The 22,981-nt window shown below is 36.9% G+C and overlaps 3 protein-coding genes and 1 long non-coding RNA gene across 6 annotated transcripts in view; 2 read left to right on the plus strand and 2 right to left on the minus strand.

Moving 5' to 3' along the window:
- Positions 1 to 716: 716 nt before the first annotated feature.
- LOC135167251 (uncharacterized) lies at positions 717 to 10,114 on the minus strand. Of its 2 annotated transcripts, XM_064130258.1 has the most exons (6): positions 8,747 to 10,114; positions 7,996 to 8,104; positions 3,452 to 3,784; positions 3,094 to 3,326; positions 2,452 to 2,709; positions 717 to 2,364 (listed from the first exon to the last, which is right to left on the minus strand). In XM_064130258.1, exons 1-6 carry the CDS (start codon positions 9,151 to 9,153, stop codon positions 2,166 to 2,168), a joined length of 1,539 nt encoding a protein of 512 aa, XP_063986328.1. In that variant the 5' UTR covers positions 9,154 to 10,114; the 3' UTR covers positions 717 to 2,165. The 2 variants fall into 2 exon arrangements, with proteins under 2 accessions (XP_063986328.1, XP_063986327.1); XM_064130257.1 differs by having other exon boundaries at positions 717 to 2,709.
- A 130-nt stretch (positions 10,115 to 10,244) lies between these two features.
- LOC135167258 (large ribosomal subunit protein mL38) lies at positions 10,245 to 15,266 on the plus strand. The gene is made up of 4 exons (XM_064130276.1): positions 10,245 to 10,426; positions 10,512 to 10,667; positions 12,254 to 12,877; positions 14,483 to 15,266. Exons 1-4 carry the CDS (start codon positions 10,297 to 10,299, stop codon positions 14,770 to 14,772), a joined length of 1,200 nt encoding a protein of 399 aa, XP_063986346.1. The 5' UTR covers positions 10,245 to 10,296; the 3' UTR covers positions 14,773 to 15,266.
- Positions 14,818 to 20,924, minus strand: LOC135167249 (uncharacterized). Its single transcript, XM_064130256.1, has 10 exons — positions 20,638 to 20,924; positions 20,379 to 20,578; positions 20,192 to 20,296; positions 18,972 to 19,139; positions 18,584 to 18,832; positions 18,319 to 18,467; positions 18,110 to 18,256; positions 15,686 to 16,002; positions 15,459 to 15,626; positions 14,818 to 14,939 (listed from the first exon to the last, which is right to left on the minus strand). Exons 1-10 carry the CDS (start codon positions 20,738 to 20,740, stop codon positions 14,836 to 14,838), a joined length of 1,710 nt encoding a protein of 569 aa, XP_063986326.1. The 5' UTR covers positions 20,741 to 20,924; the 3' UTR covers positions 14,818 to 14,835.
- The window catches only part of LOC135167259 (uncharacterized), a 45,311-nt gene continuing 39,809 nt past the window's right edge, over positions 17,480 to 22,981 (plus strand). Inside the window, exons 1-3 of one of the 2 annotated variants that reach the window (XR_010299827.1) lie at positions 17,480 to 17,639; positions 20,352 to 20,526; positions 21,162 to 21,218. This is a non-coding gene — a long non-coding RNA (uncharacterized LOC135167259). Of the gene's footprint in view, positions 17,640 to 20,224; positions 20,527 to 21,161; positions 21,219 to 22,981 lie in introns of those variants that run through there. The other variant, XR_010299825.1, reaches the window with a different exon arrangement.

Below are 22,981 nucleotides of genomic sequence, written 5' to 3' on the forward strand. Positions count from 1 at the left end.
CTGCCAGTCCCTTAGGATAATTAAAACCCTACATTATCGGTTTACCGAAGATAAAGTGGATTAAGTGGGGTTTAAGGATGTTCTGAATCCTTCCGGCTAAAATTTGTTTGTCGAATTTTGGTTGAGAAATTTATGATGGGATTCACAACGAAAAATATAAAGTTTTTCTGTTTTAGAATTATTTACTGAGCCACGAAGTTTGGATGTTGTGTCATAAGAATTATTTTTCTTACATAAATTTATAATTTCTTTGAGAAATCAAACTCTCGATTTACTGCATCGAACCAAATTACTGTCCTCTTTGCCCCCGGAGGCCCAGCAGCCAAGAAAAACATAAAAATAGTTTTTAGAATATTCCTGGGGCCTTAAAAAAATTACAAATGTCCCCTATAATTTCTGAGGAAAAATAAAATCAGTATGCCATAATGCCTCCATGAACAAATGAAACATTTCCTCAACAAAAGCAGAAAATCTCCAAAGTCATTAGAAAAATCGGGGATGAAGCAATCTTCGTGATCAATGAACTCTTCATCGACTCATTCGAAATGGAGATCTTCATCTGAACAAACGATTTTTGTTAATTATGGCATGACATGACGGCCTAGCGTATCCACCCTCCATCATGATTCGTTAAAAAATACATATCGTATCCCCGTCATTCGATGATGTAATATTTGAATGCTCCCTACTGATATTAATAAAAAAACAAACCAAACTTCGTTTGAAAATCATCGACATAACTATTCATTTATTTCAGATATAATTTCTCATGGAATGTTGTCAAGAATACCCGCACTTTTGCATCATTAAAAATACAATGTTACAGTGATATTTTCTATACGGGATAACACAATTTGCCCATCAGTTTGTGGATACTTAATTAATCGATTAACAGTAACATCGTTAACACTCATTTTGCTGTATACCGAAAAACATGTACGTTATTGATCGTTTTTAAATCTGTAAACAAATTTGCCAATATACCTATCCTCTGGGAACATCCTCGTAGTGTCGAGGATGGCAGAGATTTTTATTGACTGAGCATTTTACGTTTCAAGGAACCTCAAGTTACATTTAATTCCATAATTAATTATTTATCGACGGACAAATTACCTCGGTGTATTTCAGTAATTACAATCTATTTTACGATATAATTGTGCCTGATTTGTGCTAGTTTATTAATTCCATTTTTGGCACCCTGTTTTAAAATATTGGAATGAACTCTTCACGTCACAGTCGATTGAACATACATAAATTATGAATATGTACATAAATATCAATTCTCACGGGCCCTCAACAAACCCAATAATAATATATCTTGATAATTAAAGTCAACTTGTTTAATATTCAAATATCTCAACGTATCATAAACCCTTGGGAATTTTATCGTAAAATATGGAATCAATAAATTATGAAAAGAATCTTGTCAATTCCTCCTTAAAAATCAATCCCACCCTCTCTAATAATTTTAAATATCTCAAGTATTATTAATTAGCACAAACTACTGACCTGAATTTATCATTAATTGCATTAAAATCCCTAAGTATCTGGAACACGTTTTAATAACTAATAACTAAACCAGTCTTAAACCTTAGAGTGACTCTTAAATGAGTCAGTCATCCTGTGTGCAAGTACATTCGGCAAGATAATGAAGGCTACATATGTCCCCTAGAGAATTTCTACTAGCGCATAACATAGGATTAAAATTCATCCCCGATTAACTGGCAGTATCAATGAATTTGGTTCTTATGGGTTATTTAAAACCCCGAGAAGTGAATTGCACCCTGAATAAGTGTATTACTGTTGAACGATGTAAAAAAATCTGTCCAATTGAAACTCCCCCAAAAATGCTCAAATTGACGAAAAGGGAAAATAAAAAATGTTATCAGTGAAGTGGCAAACTGACGTCTTCTTAGATCACTATTTTTGTTCGAGTCATTGAAAAATGCGATCAACAACGAAATTGTCGAGCTCGTGTTTCGGCCGTTAGATTCAGCACTTGTTGATTGCACATTTGTGTTGAAAAGCAGTCCTTTCAAGAGGAAGAATTCAAAGATTGTTCTTTGTAAATGTAGATCATTAAAAAAAAGCGATACTCAAGAAGGATTAAAAACTAAAAAAATCGTTTCACCGTTTCTCTGCAAAAATACAAAAAATGAAAAATATTAATTTGTTTTATTCTCGTTGTGCTTGCCCTTGGATTTCTTTCCAAGCAGTCGGCGAAAAGACGATGTCCACTTGGATCTCGTAAATGCTGCTGCTCTCTGTGTATCAGTCTCACTGCTCGTTGACTCACTGATCTTGCGACTACTGCCACCGGGCTCGTATGAACGTGATCTCCGATCGCCAATTTCTGATGAAAAACTACACGAAGAAAAATCAGGCTCTATTGGCGAACTCGTTGGTGTTATCGGTGTAGCACCATTTGATGCCATGGGATCAGGCACATACCCAGAATCCGATGAGAATGCACGCGATGCTGGTGGTACACCAGAATTTGTACTTGACAGAGAGACCTCAGCCATTGGTGTATCAGCAAATTCCTCATCCTCAGAGCTGCTTGACGAGTCATCGATGTAACTAATTCCACGGTCCATTGGTGAGCTGGTACGTAATCCACTGGATGAGGAAGTCGAGGGCAGCGGACCCGGTCGTAGCCAAGTTCGTAGATCTTGTAGTGGTGCTTGTAGACACTTGAATAATTTTCCACTGCAAGAGAAACGACCAGAAACAATAAAACACGTGGGAAATTGATTTTATATTTCATATAGAGAAGGTATTTTACTAATAACTTAGTAATATCATTTTCAATGATTATCTTGACCATTTCCCTCTGTTATGAATGATCCTGTTTATTTCGTTTTATTGAATTGAATAATAGCGTTTGAAATCAATTTCGTGGGATTGTCAATTTGATTGAACGTTATCAAACTTATTGTTCTTATTATTTATATCTCCCCCATAAAACACCCATTAGTCAATTTAATTACAGTAATTGTCTTTCAACTTCAATTACGAAAATTAATGACCTTGCACCAAGTAAATTGATAATTTTTTTATTTACCAAATGCCAACAAGATGAAAATAACTTACTCATCCTGGTAATCGTCAGCCTCAGCGAATGTACGTTTGGCGTACAAACATACTGAGCACCTTCTGCGTCGACGACAGGAGGTGGCATGAAGTGCAGCGGCACGCAGATGACGTGCTGCATGCCTCAAAGTTGTTGCTTCATGCGTTAATACTGCTATTCCCTCCTCCCTCCTCCGTCTCTCAGCGCCCAATTCCACCTGCTCAACTCTCAGTTTTTCCTTCAAAACGACGTTCTGAGACGAATAAAAACAGAAATTAGTTTCACCTGAGTTAAATGATACCGTTAAATCCTCCAATTCCGTTTTTTTTTTCTTCCCCCTATACCCACGGTTTTTTTTATTCTCTTTTATGCATTTACCTCGCGTTCCAGTGCATCGCGTTCAGCACGAATGACGGTCGCCTGCCTGACGACGTCCTGTCTCGCTCTCTCGAGATTCCTCCTAGTTATTTCATTCTGCGTTGCTTGCAACTGTAACTGACGGAGCGCCGAGGTCTGCTCTTTCTCCAACTGCTCACGTGCTGCATTACAGGCATCACGCTCTGTCTTGAGACGTTCAATCTCATCGTCAAGACGTAGACTACGTTCCAAATGCAAAAATAATTCCTCCTCTTTGTCACGTAACTCTGTCTCACGGCCTTCAAGACGTTTCTCCAGTGCTTTTGTTGTTTCCTCGAGTCTATCTTTCTCGGCCTGGGCAAAAAAATAACAATAAACAAATAGAGGTAAAAATTTAATTATCACATTTTATCAGTCCGAGGAGGAGGCTTGATCATTCAACCAAAACCCTCTCAACCTAGGTGTGGCTTCTCATGGCATTACTTCCTCAACTCTCAGTCTCTCAATGAATAAGAGTAACAATGATGATAATAATGTTCAATGAAATACGGCATTGGTTATTCATCGATTGTTTTCCGCGTAGAGAAAAACGTTTTATTTTCCAGAGACAAAGTGCTGGTGTCAAGGAGAGACTGAGACTGTGAGTTTTAAATCTCCAGGACAATTGGAGATTTTTCATGCATCGAAAATCGATTAAACGTTTGAAGACGAATAATTAGAGCATAAAAATTAATTGATAATTGTTCCTGGGGATAGGAAGATAGAAAAAATTTGTTTTTCATTTTCTGTCGAAGTGAAGAATTTTCTGGGAAATCGCAGGCTCATCTATTTTCTAGAGATGTGAAATTTTGAAAAAATCCATAATTTTGTAGAATTTTGACAGGCGAATCAGCCGTTAGAAAAAACTTCCTGAAAGACTCTTCAACATGAAATTCACCCGTTAGTAGTTGCTCTGCGTGAAAAAAAAAATCTCACGTGCGTTTAACAACACGTTAAAGACACATGCGCATCATAAAACTGATTGAGAATTGGCTGAGAGACATTACATCCTTAATTTCCGAGCCGGAAGTGTTTAATTCGCGAACTCGTAGTTTCTTATGTCAAGACCCCGGAAGTTTTTCATTCTATAAAATCAAGATTTCCTTTGTACAATAGAAAATGAAACAAACATCAGCAGTTCAGATACTTTGACTGGAGACTAAAGACTTCTCTGGTCTCACCAAGAGGATCCAAAAGGGGATGGGGCCACAACAGCACCGACCTCCTCAGGATAATTACGTTTAGTGGGCGACGTTTAGAGTTATATACTCGGTATTATATGTACTGTTAACTCAACTCGGCCTCGAAGAGCACTCTGGGACCGTCGGTGGTGAGGTCACCCGCTCTCACGGTTCGGTGAACGGCTATGAGAGAGTTTCCTCTTACCTGACTTCAAATATCATTAATTTCATTTTAATCGAACAACTCCTCTCTTTCACTCACTCAAATCATCGCTGGTGTTAAGGCTCAATGCACCTCGTTTAAAGTTCAATTTCTCACGCATACATTCCAATCCATAACGCTAAATTAATAGTTCATCAGAAATGATGATAGACTAAATGATAATGGACAAAAATAGATTTATCTGTTCCGAGTGGAGGGGATCTTCTATGCAAACAAGAAATCATTTCCGACCTGTTGCCATTTCCTTTTTTGCTCTCGAAAGATTTATTCTGGACGAAACAACGATGACTTGTCTTTCGCTTCGGCTATACAATATTCAGAGAGACAGAATCAATTCGTAAACGGAATAATGATGACAATATAATATCTATCCTTCAATTTGGGGACAACATACTGTCTATTTAACTTCATTTTATGAGAGATATTCTCATCCTTGAATCCAATATGTCATTGTCTATTTTTCTTTGGAAATTTCGTATGTTTGAGTTGAACAATGTATCGACGTGGGATTTTTTAAACTTTTCAAGACTCGCCTGTGAACATGTTCTTTGTTCTCTTAGTTGACTCCCACTAGATTAAGTGGATAGTCAAAAACTCCTAATCACGATTGTTTTTGTCAAACGATCATAAAAAGAATTTTGTGTCTTCAAGCTTTTGACCGCCTTGAAAATTAAAAGGATAATAGATTTCATCTGTAACATCCTCAAGGCACATTTTTCCAGGAATTTTAAACCTACAACAAATAACAAAAATAGATAATATCCCTGATGTTCATTGAAGTGAATTAATTTTCTATTTGCAAGTCCTCAAGCAAAAATTTTCAATTCACAACATTATAGTTGAAGAAAATCTTGTTTTCCCTCATGCATGAACTTAGTTTCCGGCTACGGATGTTTACTATGTGATCTTCATTGCCAAATTCTAGATTCTTGCGTGATAGCAAAAAGAGAGTAATATAACAATCCCATTATTATGAGTTATGACGAATTTAATATTATTTATTCTATATTTGGTAGAGAGTTAAAGAAAGGAAGTCAGTTACGCCAGGAAACCTTTAAAAATGCTGAAATCAAATCTGGCTTCGTTAAAAAATGAACGAAAGTTATTACTTTTCAAAACGATGTTTAAAATAATTTTTTTTTATTATGTTAGGATTTCAAAGGATCATCAGAGATCTAGGCTACTTCCCTACTAGTTCACATTCCTGATTGTGCTTCGGTATCATCACAAAAAAATTATAAAATCAAAAAACGAGAATCGATCAAACAAGGCTTCCACGTGAAAGCAAAAGTGACAACATTTCGATCTCTTAAAAGTCAAACAAAAACCAAAAACTCAATGTATTTCCTCACGAACGCCATTTCCGGGGACAGATTTCAATGTCTTCGACTGCCAAATTGTTGATCATTCAATTGTATTCAATGAAGCATGGGACGCAAAACAAAACAAGAATAAAAATGTTATGCTTCTGAATTACGACCAATTTCACGTTATTTATTCTACATTTGGTAGGAAATTAGCGAAAGGAAGTCACTCACGCCAGACGACGTATAATAATGCTGAAGAGTTATCCGGTTGTTTCGAAGAATGAACACGTTATGTTTGAAAGAACATAGTGCCTCGAATGAGGTTCTCTTGATCACCTAGAAACTTTAAAGTATAACAATATAGATCAACCCCACCCCGCCACCAATTCTCACTTTCCGGTGTACTTCAATTCCATGACAAAAACAATATTTAAGTCTTTCAATATTCAAGTCCTTGAGAAAGTCCTTTTCAATAGAAGCGAAACAAAAATACTATTGTGATAATTTACGACACATTTCGCGTTATTTATTCTACATTTGTTCTACTTTCTTTTGGATTAATGTTGGCAAATTATCAACTTAGTTGAATGTCCTCATCATTATTTTTATTGTCACGTCTTTGTACGAACGATTGCCTTTGCAAAGTCTCGTCTGGCCCCTGGGCCCTGCGATAAAATGTTGCAAAAATTTTACTCACTCGTATTTTCGTGGAATTTTGGAAAATAGCTATTTTGTTATTCGACAAAAACTACTTGAAAAAGATTTATGACATTCTATGAAGATGATTCTAGAAATATTTATGATCCGGTGTCATCCACAGTCGAGAGTGGCTGAATCCTAAACATCTGTCGAGATTTTCAGGCCGCTGTCCTCTAGAAGCATAAACCTTCATTTTGATTTTTAATTCCCCAGCCGGGGTTTTCCCCTGATTATGCTCTTCGAACAATTGTCGTGTACTACAAACGTGGCCTCCTCATGTCAATAATACTAATTTTCATCATAAGGCTGACACAATATTTTCTAACGAATGTGAAACAGCGAATGTCGAACTACATTTGTCAGAGAAAATGTGGTGAATCGCCTGATAGATTTTTTTTTATCGTTGATTTAGTTTCACTTAATTAGATCGGGATTTTTGGGATCCAAGGATTTTGATCCAAGGTCATGAACCAGGAGTTCAGGTGACTGTCAAGTGAAAAGTGGATTTACGAACTTTTTGGGTGATTTTCGATCGAAAATTCAAAACGGAACTTTCAATTGCGACAAATGGCACGTGTGCTGTTCTTCAGACGCAAAGAAATGGTTCAGCTTCAATTCGCAGATTTCCGTGATCTCCATTTTCAAATGGTTGATTATCTAATACGTGAAACCAGCGAGCACAAAGCAATAACAAAAATCCCATCCATATAAATTACAACGAGTTTCATGTTATTTATTTCACATTTGGTAGAGAATTAGCGAAAGGAAGTTAGTCACGCCAGACGACGTATAAAATATCCTTCCACGTTACATGTGCGCAAATAACATGAAATACATTCACAAATAGCAGGAAGAAAGCGATTCTCGATGTCGATATTTGAGCCCACCGTGGGTGGGAAGAGGTGAACCCGGGATAAATGGCCGATAAAAAAATAAAGAAGAAAAAAAAACAAGCTAAATAAGGAGTGGGCACTTTAATACTTAGGGCAGGTACAGAGTGCGCCCATAAATTAAACTATCCCTCTTTCACCGGAAGAAACTATGACTAATACCCAACAAGATATTTTCTTATGAAAGTGAAAATACACTGCGTTTTATTTGCATTGAAATACCCACCTTGACCTCGTGATAACGCTCCTCCAGGTAGTATGTGATACCACGGGACTCCTCGTATTTCTCCGAGAGTGCGATGTATTTGTCATAGTGACGTTTAAATAGCACGAATCTGAAATGCGAATTTCATGACATCAGTGACGTGACTGAGTAAAAATAAATGACATGAATGACATAAACACACGTGTCTTGCAAGTTATCATCATTAAGGCGAATGAAGAATGGAATAAAAATGGACTAATTGCCGATAAAAGAGAACGGATATGAATTTTTTGCAATTTTCTCATTCTAAGTTTAACATCTGAATAGTTGTCTATAATTCTGATGTTATTCATGTACTCATACTCTCAAAAACTATGCACACACAATTTTCATCTGGTGACTACTTCGCGAGTATCAGTTTCATATATTTAACTTCATGTTTTGCTGCGTTGGGTGTGCTCCGGGTCAACAATATTTCCTTTGTCAGACGAGACCGAAACTTTTGCTAAATACCTCGAAAAATCCTCGAACGATTTGTTGTCTTAATTCAGAAACCTCAAAGGTAAATATTGGAATATCCCGTCATAATAATCTTTCGATTGTTCTGTTCCTGAAATAGATGAGAATAAATGAATTGCCCCGATGGGCCAGATTTCCCACTCGAAAATTTACAAAAACTACCTGATTCCTTCTGTCAATTAACGGTCGACTGGAGCAGAGAATTTGATAGCAATGCATGGTGTTGGAAAAATAGTTCAGCTAGTGCAATTACCTGTAGAGATCGTTTTCACTGACAATGTCACGAATCGAGTCCTCCGGGTCAATTCTATCAGTCGCAAAATTTGGAGGAGGTGAGGCAGTGGCTCTCCTGTTGTAAGGACAGAAGCTGTGACTCCCTTGCAGTAGATTCGACGTGGACGAGGCATCTCTGAGTGCACTGGATGCCACGAGATCATCCTCAGAGGCGCACGTCTGATCATGGAGTAGTGGACTCGGTGTTCTCGTTGGTGCACCTGTTCCACTACCCCCCAGTATGTCCTCACTCCTCGAGTGTCTCATCTCCGAATTTCTGTAAATTCCTGGATTTCTCGTTCGATATACGACATCACCATTGCTCGATGGAGTTCCATTGCTGTTGTGAAAACCATTTCCGGCCATTCCAATCAATAAATCCGTCATAATTTCTCAATCAATATTATTCTCAGTTTCCCGAGAATGAAAAAAACTTCATTAATCACAGGATCTATATTCTTTTTTTTATTTCACGCCAGAATTACGCCTTCCGGGAAGTGAAATATTCCCAGAGCACTGTGAGTCCGAGACTTCCTCATCGATCTCACGAGACACATTGTGCTACCGTTCACCTCTCGCGTCTTGCTATATTTATAAAATTTATTCCTTTTCTCACTGACGTCTGTTATCGCACGGTTATCAGAGAATCGTTTATCACTATTGAAGTATCGGTGGCATTAAAAAACAAGGTCGTGGTGGAGTTTACACTCTCGCCGAAATAACCTGACAGTTATCAACGACAAACGAAAAAATTCAGATTGTATAATGTTTAGAGACACTATCTAACTACGTTTTTCGTGTTATTGACTCACTCCCCCTTTGCCCTGCGCGTCGTTCCTTTGGCGCCTCTTGATTTACCCCTGCGTATAGTGCATGTTGGGGAGAGGAATCAAAATAATGGATCCTTCCAGTGAACTTTCTATTCGTTTTCCACCTCTTTCACGTAACAATCGATAATGGAAATCTCTTTGTAACAACTGAAATGTCAAATGACGCTGATTAATTCCACAGGCACTACCGGAACGAACAACTCCGAATATCTCTTGATTATTTAATTACACTGGAGCATTTCATTGGTGGTTGTCATACTGGATCCACTGTATTTCAGATCCTGAAATGTATTAGACTCACTTTGGGGTATATTTGGGAGCACAGGGGGTCATTTTCGCGATTATTATGGAGTTAACTTAGAATACAACAGACTGGCGTCACTTGTTGGTGGAAACTGAAGGGAGACGCGTTGTGGTTTAGCCGGCTGAAGCGATTCGTGACCGTTACCGAAGAGCCATTCTACTCCCGTGGCCTGGAAAGCGACCGGTGATCGTGGAAGGGCAGCCCCTGTAGGCTCTTCTCAGGTACAATAACTCCAGTACCCCCTCTTCCCCCGGTCCAGCATCTCATGACGAGCGCAATCAAAAGTTGAACGCCATCTTTGAATGGAACGAGACAAAGGCATCTCTCGATGTTTCCCGGGGTCGATCAGGTAGGAATCGGCTTCGGCAACTCGTGGACCGAGGTTTGTTGTTGATCATGGCCAGTCGAATTTTTAATTGTTTAAAGAGGGATTTAATCCCTGCGGGAGTTCAGCAAGTGAGAAATGGACATCTGATGAGGGGAAAACCCGTGGGAGTTGCCAGGACATTGGCACAAAGGCTCGCAGGTTGGTGTCGAATTTTAGGAACTGGTTCTAACCTGAAAGTTTGATGTTTGTTGTTGAATTTTTATTTGGATTTTCTGGGATTTAGAATTGAATGCCAAGGATCCAGAACTCAGTTTCAGAGTTGATATTGGGTTCAAACCCAAGAAGGTCTCGAGGGCTGAGATGTCAGCTGGTTTTCTTGAGAATGTGAAGGAGAATAGGAAGAATCCGGAGATGGAGAAGAAGGCTCGGCGAAAAGAATGTAAGGATATTGATTTGAGTAATTATCAGGGGTACAAGGGAGGAAAGATAAACAATTTCGCAAATGACTCTTGTTTGTTCTAATAATTTCATTAGTGGGAAATTGGCATGGAAAAAATTCTTGGCACTGTCTTGGACAACTGAACATTCCATTCAATTGAACATACAATTTCAATTAAATAGTATTCCAGTTGAGGTGTCTATATTGCTCGTATTGCTATACCAAGTTCACTAATGAACTCTCATCGGATGATAAACCGTTCATAAGCTAGAATGTTTTTTTGGAAGAAGCAGAAAGTACTCATCTGATTCCCGTGTTCCGCGGGCGAAATATCCTCTTAAAACCCAGCCTTAGCTTTGGAAAGTTGGGCAGTGGTCTGTGTGGTCAGCAAGTGGATGGGTGACCACAAGGCACTTGCGAAAAAACTGAAGACTTTCGAATGCATAAAACAGAACTTTTGCGATTAAATTAATTTCACACTTTCCATTTTTACTCTTGGTATAAAGATAATCGGAGTGACATTGTCAAGCTGGAAGTGTTCTAATTAACGTGGGAGAACATTTCGGTAGAATTTTGCCGAGTCTTCAGTTTTTAATTTTTCCAGTCGATTTCGTTTCTTTTTTACGATTTGAGGATATTCTATTTTCGGGTGAATGTGATTTAATAATGTGACTACATTATCAGTCTCCCCATAAAATAAACTTTCACTAGTCTCATGCCCGTAATATTCCTCGTCCTCCAACAGTTTCAATAATCCCTAGTGAAGAATTAAATGTGATATTCATCTATATCATAGTTAGTTTCACTTTAATTTGTAGCGTTTCAAAGCTACTTTTCGCTATAGCATCACAAAATTCTCTCAATTTTACCTCGTTCCAATTCACCTAAGACTTTGTGAAATACCTTTGAAGTGAAGTTGTTCATAATGATTTGGCAAGAGACTTTTCTCATAATGCTGGGAATCCTCTATATAAAGAGACTCTTAATAATTCTCTGCGATGTCTTCTCTCCAGAGGTAACCAGTGAAAAATGAAGAAGTGAATATTTCATACGTTTTGAAATAAAATAATTCACATGTCAGTTCGATACGATCACCAATGCTCATCCTCCAAGGGATTTCAGTCACATAATTTATTCACAGTTGGTAAAGACACGGTCTCACCAGTGGGAAGGACTTTAATTCTTCACCACTGTAGTCTCCACGGAATTAAATACTGACCAATTAAAGTGTCTTCTATTGGTTAACGAATGAATCAGAAATTCACTGTCGGAGGTTTCACCAGAATTCGTCAAGAGAGCTTTGTGCTTTGACGAAAAAATTCTCGAGGCGTTGTGATATTGCCCTCGAAGGTCATTCACAAATAATTAAATTTCCGATTAATTTCCCTAATGAAATGATTGTGGTCCCACAGTAATCATTCGTCAAAATGATGATCAGTCACTGTCAGTCCGTAACTAGTAGTCTTTATCGGTGTGTATGCATTAGGCCACATAACTGATTGAAAATTGAAACAATTTAATCTCTCAATTATGAGCTGATGAATATGTATGACTCATTGAAGTTTTATTATCATTCTCTTCTTCAGTATTGATTGACCTAAAAGCATCAAAAGAGGACTGGTGGCAAACTGATGCTCCAAGCCACATAAAAACAATAGCAGAGCATTACGGTATCTTCAACGACCTTTATGGAGATGCGTACTTTTACCCCACAATTCCTTTAGAGATCAAATACGAGTTGAATGAGGAAACGATAGCACCTGTTCACAGAGGGAATTTATTAAAGCCGAATGAGGTGAAAAATATTCCCTTTGTCAAATATACCGCTGAGCCAGACTCTCTTTGGACACTTCTTCTCACAACCCCTGATGGGAATTTGACGAATAGAGAGCTAGAGTACTGTCACTGGTTCGTTGGAAATATTCCTGGGGATCAAGTTGATAAGGGAGACGTTCTGATTGATTACATGATGCCCATTCCAGCGCGTGGCTTAGGCTATTGTAGATACATCTTTGTGCTTTATAAACAAGAGAAAAAGATTGATCTCTCGGAGTATAAGAAGATACAGCCGTGTTTGGAGCTGGAACAACGCAATTGGAGGACTAGGGACTTCTACAAGAAACATCAGGATGTTCTCACTCCTGCGGGCTTATCTTTCTATCAAGCTGATTGGGACGACAGTGTTCAGGAGTTTTATCACCGCAGTTTACGTGAGTATTTCCGTCTCTCAGTCTATTGGGAAGCCGTAAAAGTCATGAGTCAAGATGAGTCAACTCAATTTTCTTGTACTGTCGATGGATATCTTTAAAGTAGCTATACTCGTCCGATAAATTGAAAGATTATTGAAAAATGGAAATTAATTCAAAGAAACTCAATTCCATTCGAAAACGTATTTTTTTTTAAACTAAATTATCGATACTTGATGCAGTGTATCGGGTGAATGACATTTCCATTATACTTAAAAATTTATGGCTGATTTATTTATCATTTGATAGTGAAAAATGGGGATTTAAAAAAAGAAGCCTCATAAAAAATTATTCATTACTTTTTAAATAAGTTATATTACTTATTCATAAGAAATTACTCCTCTGAAAAATTTTAATATTTTATGTAATTTAATTTAGGTCATACTGACCGGGTATAATTTTTTCAAAACTTCTATTGCCCAATTCAGTTGGAAAATTGGAAAACTGAAAGTAGAGCTACTCTAAAGTTATGTTAAAGACTCTTTTTGTAGTTCTGAGTTGGGGTTATGAAAAATCAATATATTAAAATTTAACCATCTCCATGATTTCGGAAGTAATTTCAAGAAAGTAATGTTGATATCAAATTGAGTCATCTTTTTCATCCTCTCAACCAAGTTAATTAAGCATTGGAATCAGTGAGAAATTGATAAAGCGAGATAAGTCGACTTGAGGGTGAGTTTTATGGTGATTATCGTTGGACGGAAGGAAGATGAGATCTTTTTTCTTATTAGAGCGTAATGGGAGCTACGAAATCCGTATCTAGGAAAGTTTTACTATTTCTCTGGAATTAAGGATGTTTATCCACTTTCGGGGAGTCAAATTGTTTTTTTTTTGAACGAAGTTCTAGTTTTTTTCGGCAGAAGGGAGAACATATGGAACCCAATGTTGTTCAGCGGATTAAAAAAAAATAGTCCCCTTTGAAGCAACAGAATAAACATCTGTTTCTTTGAACAGCGATTCTTACAGGATTTATTCTCAATTTGAATTTATTTATTCTTTAGTCTCAAATTAAATTCAGTTTCCTTTCGTTCGTATACCCTTTCGGGTTTTTATCATTTGTACCTACCCAACTCCTCTGTACCGAATTCATTATGGGCCAAGCAAAAACCTCACCCTGAGGGGACAACCATTGACCAGATAGTTGTCTCTTTTACGAGACTCCGTTGCTTAACCATGAAACCGAGAAATTAGAGATGCCAGAAAATTGGGGCACACGAGTCGAATATTCTAACGACTCCGCCATTGTCGGCGATATATTTATTTATTTACTCGACTTTTTTTATTAACGCAAAGAAAATGAATCTATCTATAAATTAATAAAATGAACACAGCTTGAGTCCGTACGATTTTGGATAAACATCCTTGGAAGATCCTGAATAAAAACGAAACTCACCGTGAAAGTAACTTGTCTTCTTTTCCCTTTTATTACTGAAATGAAGATTTGCAATGATAAAAAAAATTACTCTCCTCCGTATCCACTTTCACCTATATTGTTTGGTTCATAAAAATGTTTCGAGTCGAGTTGAAAGAATCTAAAGTGTATTTTTTTCATTCGATTATTTTTTATAGAAATGAAAGCTCCAATCTTCGAGTACGATTTTCCATCTCCCTACATTCGCCCTCAAGAGTGGTTTCCCAAAGGCAAACCCTTCAATTTATACATGGATAAATATCGAGATCCTAAGGACATCAATAAAGACTTTCTACTGAGGAAATTCAAAGAGATCAACCCCTTCAAAGAAACGAAACCAAAATACAAGTATCCCAATGCCCAGCCAATAAAGAACACACCTTCGTGGCTGGTACTTGAGAAGAGAAAGGAGCGTTTGGGTTGGGGGCGTGTCAATGAAATTAAATAATTTATTGATAAGTACTGAAAATAAATATTGTTATGGATAAAGTATGAATAATTGGACAATTTATCACTGGTATCGAATATTTGCTTCGACGATTTGCTGGCTACGATTCTTTATATCCTCACGAGTGAAGACTGATGTATCGATCACTTCGTGCTCCACAACGATTCCTGTATGAAATATGAAAATTGAAGAAAGGAATATTTGATATGATGGACTATGTCTGGGGATGATGGAGGGAATCAGGTCAGAAGTTCACTTTTGAATTATTTTCTCACGTAATTACTGAGTGATTGCTGAACTTTGAGAGCAAATGATTGGATTGAAAATTGGTATAACATTGTTCCAATAATTATATCAGTTTTTTTCGATGGAAATCTTCGATAAGAATATTTTTTTCCAAAAATCAATGGAATTTAAATTTTATATAAGAATTAATCCATTGAGATTATTTCTATGGACTTTTCACGTAATAAACGAATAGAGTGAAAATGAAACTATTAATATTTATGTCAAGCGATTTCTGTAGAAAATATTTCGGTGAAATGAAATCCGTAAAAAAATTAAATTCCAAATTCCCCGAAATTGATGTAGAAAACCAAACTTTTCTACGAAATACGTTAACTTCCTGAACAAAATTATTCCCCTATGAGAATAACTTTTCAATATCTCGATAAAATATTATTTACCGGTAGGCTCGACGTCCTCATCTTCAAATTTCATTTTCGAATGCACATCAGCTACATAAGTCTGATACAAAATTCTCGCATTTCGTTCGCTCTCCTCATCGAGATCAAAATTGCTCATTCCATAAAGAACCATCATCTTCTTAGTAACTCGTGAAAGCAATGAAATAGCTGTGACAAGAGCCCCAGTAATTAATACCACAATTAAATCAAAATGATAATCTATTCACCGTCAGTGTCGACTGTTTCTACTCTCTGTGTGTCAGGTTTGAACGATCGCATTGACCTCTCATCCTCGCTTTCCTTCTCATCATTACGCTTAGCTTTCTCTCTCGTCTTTTTATCGTGATCCTTTGTGGCCTTCTTACCACCTCCACCACTGCCTTTTCCTCGTTTCACAACCTCCAGCAGGCCCAGCATATTCAACAAAGCGCTTCGTACATTAATTAATACTTCACCCTTGGCTCGCCTTTTTTTCTCGCAATCCGCTTTTCTTCTCTTTTGATATTCTATCTGCTCGAGGCTCTCTTTCTTGTTTGCTTTGTATCTGAAGTAAAAATTTTGTACTACATTGAGATTTTCGGTGAAACTAAAAATTTTACGCTGATTAATTTACCCTCTAAGACTACTTCAAAGCACAACGGTGAAGACATGTATTGTTGCTGTTCTTAAATTTATTTAAACTATGGAAATTCAGAATTTAATTTTTTTTTCATGTCAGAATATTTACAGAAAGCTTCGCAGTTATTATTGCAATTGATTAGACCCTGATTTTACATTTTGCTAGATATTTAAATACTTTTTTAATTTATTATTATGTTAGCCATTTTTACCAGAGATAATTTTTTTCTGTCAGTGCAATGCAACAGCTACGATAAACCGCAGTTGTAAATTAATAATCAATTCCACGTTTTTTTCAACATGAAATAGTTGAACTTTAAGTCGAACAAAATGTTTCCGCAATCAGGTACGTTAAATTTATCCAGGCCGTTCCCTTAGATTAGTGTCGGAGAAATAGAGGCCCTGTACAATTTCACGAGAACCGACTCATCAACTTGCCTCTATGCTAAGTGGGTAAGTATACTGGAACGTTCGGTTAATTATGCTAATATCCGCAAAATGAGGGAGTCCAGGATAAAATGTTAGGAGAGCATTTTATGGTATATCAAGTGTGCTCTTTAAAAATATGTAACGTTTTTTGTCATCAATCCGCTCTCTCACGCGTGTCTTAGGGATATTTCCATCCTGGACTTGAGTATCTCAAGAAAAAACATGATCTTTAAATATATGAATTATATGGATTATTATTTTTGTTATTATTACGTAGTAATAGTGTAATAGTTTTTTTCTTCAATACTCAGTTCCGACCGCCTTTTCTATCCATTCTATCGAAAAACCAGAATAGAATTCGAATTTATGGGCATTCCTCCATTAATCGAAAGAATATATCGTTACGATTGAGTTAATTGAAATATCTACTTCCCCTCCCTCGGAAGGAGAATGAGAAAACTGTCGTTCGAGTGGTCACTAAGGACTGTTGTATGGGGGAGGTTTGATTTGTTTTTCCCGTTCTGTACGAATGTCAGATTATAAAGAATAAAAAGGATAAATCGCCCTTTTCTCTCGGCATTTAATAAATCGAATCAATCTCTGCAATATCGATTTTAGCAAAATGGTGGATAAAATTAAATTAATGTATCGGAGAAAATGGAAATCGGATGGAAAATGGAAATGGAATAGGATGAAATTGTATGAATTATTTTAGGGAACGAGAGTTTTGCTAAATTTAATCTACACTCTTTCATTTTATGACAAGAACTATTGAATTGTAATTGAATAGTTACGGTAATAAAATTGACATTCAAAAGATTATAAGAGTTCTTTCGAATTTCCGGAGAAACCAATGAATTTTTTTTGATGATTTCCTCCTGAGAATTCCTTGTAGTTTTGCTTAAAACACGAGTATTTTCGCGAACTTTGTAGAAATCTCAAAAATATTCTCGAAAACTCGCGAATACCCTGGAAATTCCCACGGTGCGTACTGAACTATGTACCGTAGCGCATAAGTTATGACCTGCAGACGATTGGGAACATGAACTATGCAGTAGCAAAAATACCATTGAAATTCAAGCAGTCGTTTGTGCACTAATCGGAATCGAGGAATGAGCAGGGAATTTATGATACGTAAGGAGCATTGATTATTTTTAAAAATAATATAACTAGCCAATGAAAATTAAACTTCTATTATGGTAATGTTACCATAGCTTATCGTAAGGCATCTGTATTTCATGCACGTGCGCTGCGTTCTTTTTTCTTGACTCCAGACAAAAGAGTCTCATTGGTTCATTTTTTTTACTTTTCCCTCAACGAAAATCTGATTAGAACTCCGAAAAAAAATTTATAAAATCCAGTAAATGCCTTTCATTTCTTCAAAAAGATGAAATGATTTCGTAATTAAATCAAACGAATCTCCCGAATATTTTTGTTAATGGAACGAACATTTTAAACGGATAAGATTAAATACGAAAATTAAATACGAAATCAAAATAACTTTTCAAACTGTTCAGCATCATCGCATCACCACTCCCTCCAATAAATTACCCACACGCTCCAGAAATATTAAATTAAAACAAGTGCACTAATGGAGACATTACTGGCCAGTGGTAGTAATCACAGAGTGTTCCAAATTGGCAAGTATTACACAGGCGTGTTCCTTCTTATTTAAGTATAAATCACGCTCCTCAAGGTTCCTGTTAAATTGTCCAATTAGACACTCCTTCTTCCTCCTCTGCTCCTGGAATCTGTTGAGTCAATGAACCATATGAAAACCGAGGAAATGTGACCACAGGTGTTCTTCCATTACCTTGTGAACATTTCATCGGAAGAACGTATCATCAGCACTTCTTTCATCCTTTCAAATGTAGCCTCCAGTTCATCAATTTGTTTTTTAAGATCTTCGTCAACTACCGACTTCATTTTACCTTTGAGTTTCTCCGCGTAGTCCATGTCACTCTGGAAAAGTCAATTTCCGTTAGAGTAAACGTTTTCCCCTTCCTCATTCTTCTAGCTTTTTTTAAAATTTTTTTTTTCTTCAAATTTTTTGTTCGACGTTCGGTGGACTAATAGACCTCTACTCTGACGAGAGAACGCGCATGTTGCCACAGGCTTTTGACTTTTGTGCGGGCTCTTTTGAGATTTCCCTCACGTTCTTTCATATTCTTCCAGACGTCGTTGGCCATTCTCTTGTACAGCTGACGTGTATCATCAAGATCCTCAGCAGCTAGTTGACCCATGGTTGACGTGCGTTGTAGAACAGTGGATTGTTCCACTTTGTCCTTCTTCAAGGCCTCCAGTACAGCGTCAAAACAGATCGTCTCCTGTGGAGAGTAGACGATTGGATGTTTTTAAAATCGGGGTAGAGGACGAGGGAGTGGAAGGCTTGAATCGACAAGCTGAGCCTCGAAGGCGTCTTTTTACGATACATTGTTTATTTTTTTTCAAGGGCTCAGTGTTTACCTTTTCCAGGATGGCTAACATGCTTTGATACGTTCCCCTGACGGCCTTTGCTGCTGTCTCATTAGCTCGGGCTTTCCGATAAAGTGCGATGATCCTCTGGTGGTCGCGGTCTGGCTCTGGCACCTCGGACTGAAGCTCAAATTCGTCTTGCAAATGTGTCAACTCGAGCTGTTTAATCAGAAGAGTTTTAAATTGAATTGTAGGTTATTTTAGAGAGATGGGAGAACCGGAGAAGTGGATTCAACTTCAGGATCACTTCGCACAGTGATCCGTGAATGGAGTGACGATCCATAGGGGACGTCCTGATAAAATGTTTCTGGCTCGTTGGAATTCAAAGATATTCATCAGAAAATCACTCGAAAATTCAGTGCACTTATCCGGGTTTTCTGATTCACTATTGGACTAAGAATGTTATGGAGAGGTGGTGAAAGTGAAAGAATAATGAAGGCAAATTTGGTCTTGAGGTTTTTACATTCTGAATGCTCCACGAATTTTCAAACGACTGAGGGTGGGGTTTACGTGTGAAAAGAGGAATATGGAGTGATTCAGTTAATTTTTTCAATTTACCAGATAAATTTTTATGGCGAAATATTTTTTTGTCATTTCCATTAAGTAATGAGGGCAAAGCTTAACAGTTCATGAACTGTGAGTTTATAATATCGTTACTTTAATTAAGCGGATAGAATAGGGTACATTGTTCGTTCAATTAATTAAGTGATAGAAAAAATTATGATGAACCTCGAATTGTGGGAAGATAAATTTTAGTGTTGGCTTCGCGAAAAAATCTGTCCAGGGGTTGTTTTGCTGCGGTTAAGGGTAAATTCCCGAGGGGTTTTGATCCCACCAGGTGAAACCAGAGGAAATTCATTTGATCCTCAATGAAATTTTCATTACCGACGCGGAATTTCTCTACGAATTTGCTTCTGTGCTATCGTGGAGAGGAATTCTCAGTAAAAATCACTGCACATCGTGCGAAATGTGCGAGAAATTTTTCTTTACGGACAAGTGATGAGGAGATAAATAAAATTTGAAACTGGATTTTTTTAAAGTTCGAGAAAGTTCTCATTGAGTGTCAATTCAAGTTCTATAAAATTAAAAAAAACCGTCAGATTATTCTGTTAAATTGTGTCGCGTAAAAAAATCGAGATTTTCAAATTTGTGAAGTAAAGCAGTCTCGTCATAATACTCTTGAGGATTTGAAATGGAAAAATATGATGAACCTTATGATCAAAGAATTCCTTCATTTTTTTTCGCTTCACGTAGTACAATTTGTCCAATTGGCGTCGTTTGAGGCAGTTATCTTGGTCAACTGCGTCGCAAACCGTCTGAAGGTAGAAAGAACATAAGTTTTTCTCATTTTTTATTTGTGGTCAATTGTAGTGTGAGGATCCTACAAAAAAATCCTACGCCTGGATTGTGATTTTCATACGCCAACTGAAAGTCCTTGTGACCTTGCAAAACAGTGTGTATTCTTCTCTTGTCGCCATTTTCAACCTCGTTTAGAATACCACGATACTCCTTGACTTCTCCACTGAGAATCTTCAACTCCCTTGAGGTGAGTTTTCGTGCTCTAGCAGCATCAATTGCTCGTAATTTTTTTTCACGTCCTGCAAACATTCATTTTCTCGGTATATCTCCACCAGGAGTTTTATTCATGAGAAATTACCGTGCAATTTCAGTATTCCCCGGTACAGCGTTATTTTGTCCCTGATTGTCCAACGTTTGTCTCTCATTTCACAATTTTTTGTCCCCTTGGATATCAGTTTCATGATATTAAAATTTTAAATGTCAGGAGAATTATTAAAAAACTTCAGAATTTAGGGGACTTCATTTGTCAACAAACTTCAGAGAATTGAGGAGATTTATCATCATGGAATTAACAGACATTAAGAGACGTGATACTTGACTGAAATAATTTAATATCAGTAGTTGGACCAATGAAATTTTGAGAACCTGACTAGAGTTACAGCTTTCACAAGGTCTCCAGTGAAAAATTGTCGGAATAGGACTTTTATTCGAGGGGAAATGAAGGCACATTTTTCCAAATTACTTCTTTAAATTTTTTTCTCAACTGCATTTTTTCTCCAGGAAATAATTTAGTCAGTTTGATCACTTAATCATGGTTCAGTGGGATATTATGAAGCAAGGAACTTCATCGATCAACTCATCAATTTCTGGAATTTTTTTCAGGCGTGAAGTACAAATGATGTTCGGGGCAACGACCGATTTCATCCTCTTTTCGATGGGGTAAGTCTTTAAATTTCTTTTTAATAACGAACCTGAGTCCCGTTTTCGTTTCTTTGTCCCTAGTTTTTTGTTTGCAAGGGATCGGGTCTTTTTCATCGAGAGGACTCATTTAAAATCGATTTATTTGTAATTTTTTAGTGCATTACAAAGTCGAAGGATGAAAAATTTCTTCCACACGATGTGCTATCAGAATGCATAAGCAGTTCGAGCATTTCTCAATTTTCTGTTTGAAGAGAAATATAATTCATACATTGCATTTTCGAGAGCAGTACACTATAAAAAGTGAATTCCAAGTGCTTGATGTTTACGACTTTTACATTTTTCTGGTACACGTGTTTTTCTCCTGGGAACTTACGACTGATTTATATTTTCCTTTCCATTTTCCACTCGACTTTTACGTCAAGGATATCAAAGTGCGTTGGCTATTTTTTATTCTGGGATTTTTTTTTTATTTCCGAATTGGGACATTAAAACTTTCAGTGGAGCTCCTTTGGCCCTAAGTTTCCGGGTATTTTACAATGGCTTTATTACTGGGATTTTTTAATCTAGTGAAATAATGGTTCTTCCAATTTTCATTGTTTCATTCCTTATAATTAACAAATCCGTATCTCTAAGGTCTCTATTCTGAAGTGAAGCTACGAAATTTTCCAGTTTTTATCTGATAATTACATTTCTCTTGTACCACAAGTTCCACCCAACGTAGACATTTCTCTCCTTCAAAAGGCTCGTAGACTTCAGAGACTGGATGCTCATTTACCGCTATACAATATGAATTACAACGAAGTTAATTTTTAAGATTTAATTTATTTTTTCGATTACCAACGCACCGCTACAAAATCCATTAAACAATGAATTTCTTAATTATTCTTCGTACGTAATGGAAAGGGGATAACTTTGTTCTGGAAATTTGTGATAAAGGAATGAGGAATGAGAGAAGTAGAAATTGGGTCGACATTTTAATGTCAAGAACATTTTTTAAATGAAAATGAACACTGACATTTTACTTCTAAATGTAGCGCCAGGCGGATTTGTTTCAATATCTGTTTCATTTTTTTTTTATACGACCTATCATTTACGGCGAAAAATTGTTTGAATAATTCAAGTGTTGATGCTGCCAAAAATCCCAATCCATCGGCTATAAAAAATTCTAGTGCTGTTCCAATTCCAGTGTGTCACTTGGATAACAGTTTAAGTGTCTGTTACAGTTTGATGGAAGCCACACTGTACATTCACCCAGTGTCAATCATCAGAATGATCAATGTTATTGTCATGCGACGATAAAAATATTACTTGACTCAGGTCATTATGATCCTGTGCTTGGACTAGAATTATAAAGCCAACATTCGCCAGATGATACTCTTATCGACTGGTGAAATAACATACATTTTCCATATGACCTTCACTTTTCCTTCTCCGGGGCTTCGCATTGGCTCTTTCCCAAACTCGTAAATGTGAAAATCGTTCATGAAAAATATGGTCCACGTCTAGTGCCATAGGGGCTAAACCACCTTGCGTCCTTTGTTCGTGCTAGCACTAGGGTTTTCCCAGATAATTTCTCTGCATGTACTAAAAGTTACTCGATTCGTACCTCCACCAGCTGCCACTTATTAGTTTCATGAGGTTCTCCCCTTGAATTGCATATATTTCTTCAGTTACTCAAACGCTTTTCAACTATCCACTGAAGCTGTAATAAAAATATGAGTAAAAAAAATTAATGAAAATAAATAAAATAAATATGAAAAAGAATCAAAAGGTTTTTGGAA

Source organism: Diachasmimorpha longicaudata, chromosome 11 (assembly GCF_034640455.1).
Source record: "Diachasmimorpha longicaudata isolate KC_UGA_2023 chromosome 11, iyDiaLong2, whole genome shotgun sequence".
In the NCBI taxonomy this organism is placed as follows: Eukaryota; Metazoa; Arthropoda; class Insecta; order Hymenoptera; family Braconidae; genus Diachasmimorpha; species Diachasmimorpha longicaudata.

Bases quoted from the DNA above. Each gene is read 5' to 3' on its own strand.
- LOC135167258 (XM_064130276.1), top strand. From the start codon at position 10,297: ATGGCCAGTCGAATTTTTAATTGTTTAAAGAGGGATTTAATCCCTGCG. The intron at 10,427-10,511 runs GTTGGTGTCGAA...TCTGGGATTTAG, and splicing joins ATTGGCACAAAGGCTCGCAG to AATTGAATGCCAAGGATCCA. The intron at 12,878-14,482 runs GTGAGTATTTCC...TATTTTTTATAG, and splicing joins GTTTTATCACCGCAGTTTAC to AAATGAAAGCTCCAATCTTC.
- LOC135167249 (XM_064130256.1), bottom strand. From the start codon at position 20,740: ATGAAACTGATATCCAAGGGGACAAAAAATTGTGAAATGAGAGACAAA. The intron at 18,468-18,583 runs GTCTATTAGTCC...TGACTTTTCCAG, and splicing joins GTTCTCTCGTCAGAGTAGAG to AGTGACATGGACTACGCGGA. The intron at 18,257-18,318 runs GTAATGGAAGAA...TTGACTCAACAG, and splicing joins TCCGATGAAATGTTCACAAG to ATTCCAGGAGCAGAGGAGGA.
- LOC135167251 (XM_064130257.1), bottom strand. From the start codon at position 9,153: ATGACGGATTTATTGATTGGAATGGCCGGAAATGGTTTTCACAACAGC. The intron at 8,105-8,746 runs GTAATTGCACTA...TTCGCATTTCAG, and splicing joins AGTGAAAACGATCTCTACAG to ATTCGTGCTATTTAAACGTC. The intron at 3,327-3,451 runs GTAAATGCATAA...TATTCGTCTCAG, and splicing joins GCGATGCACTGGAACGCGAG to AACGTCGTTTTGAAGGAAAA.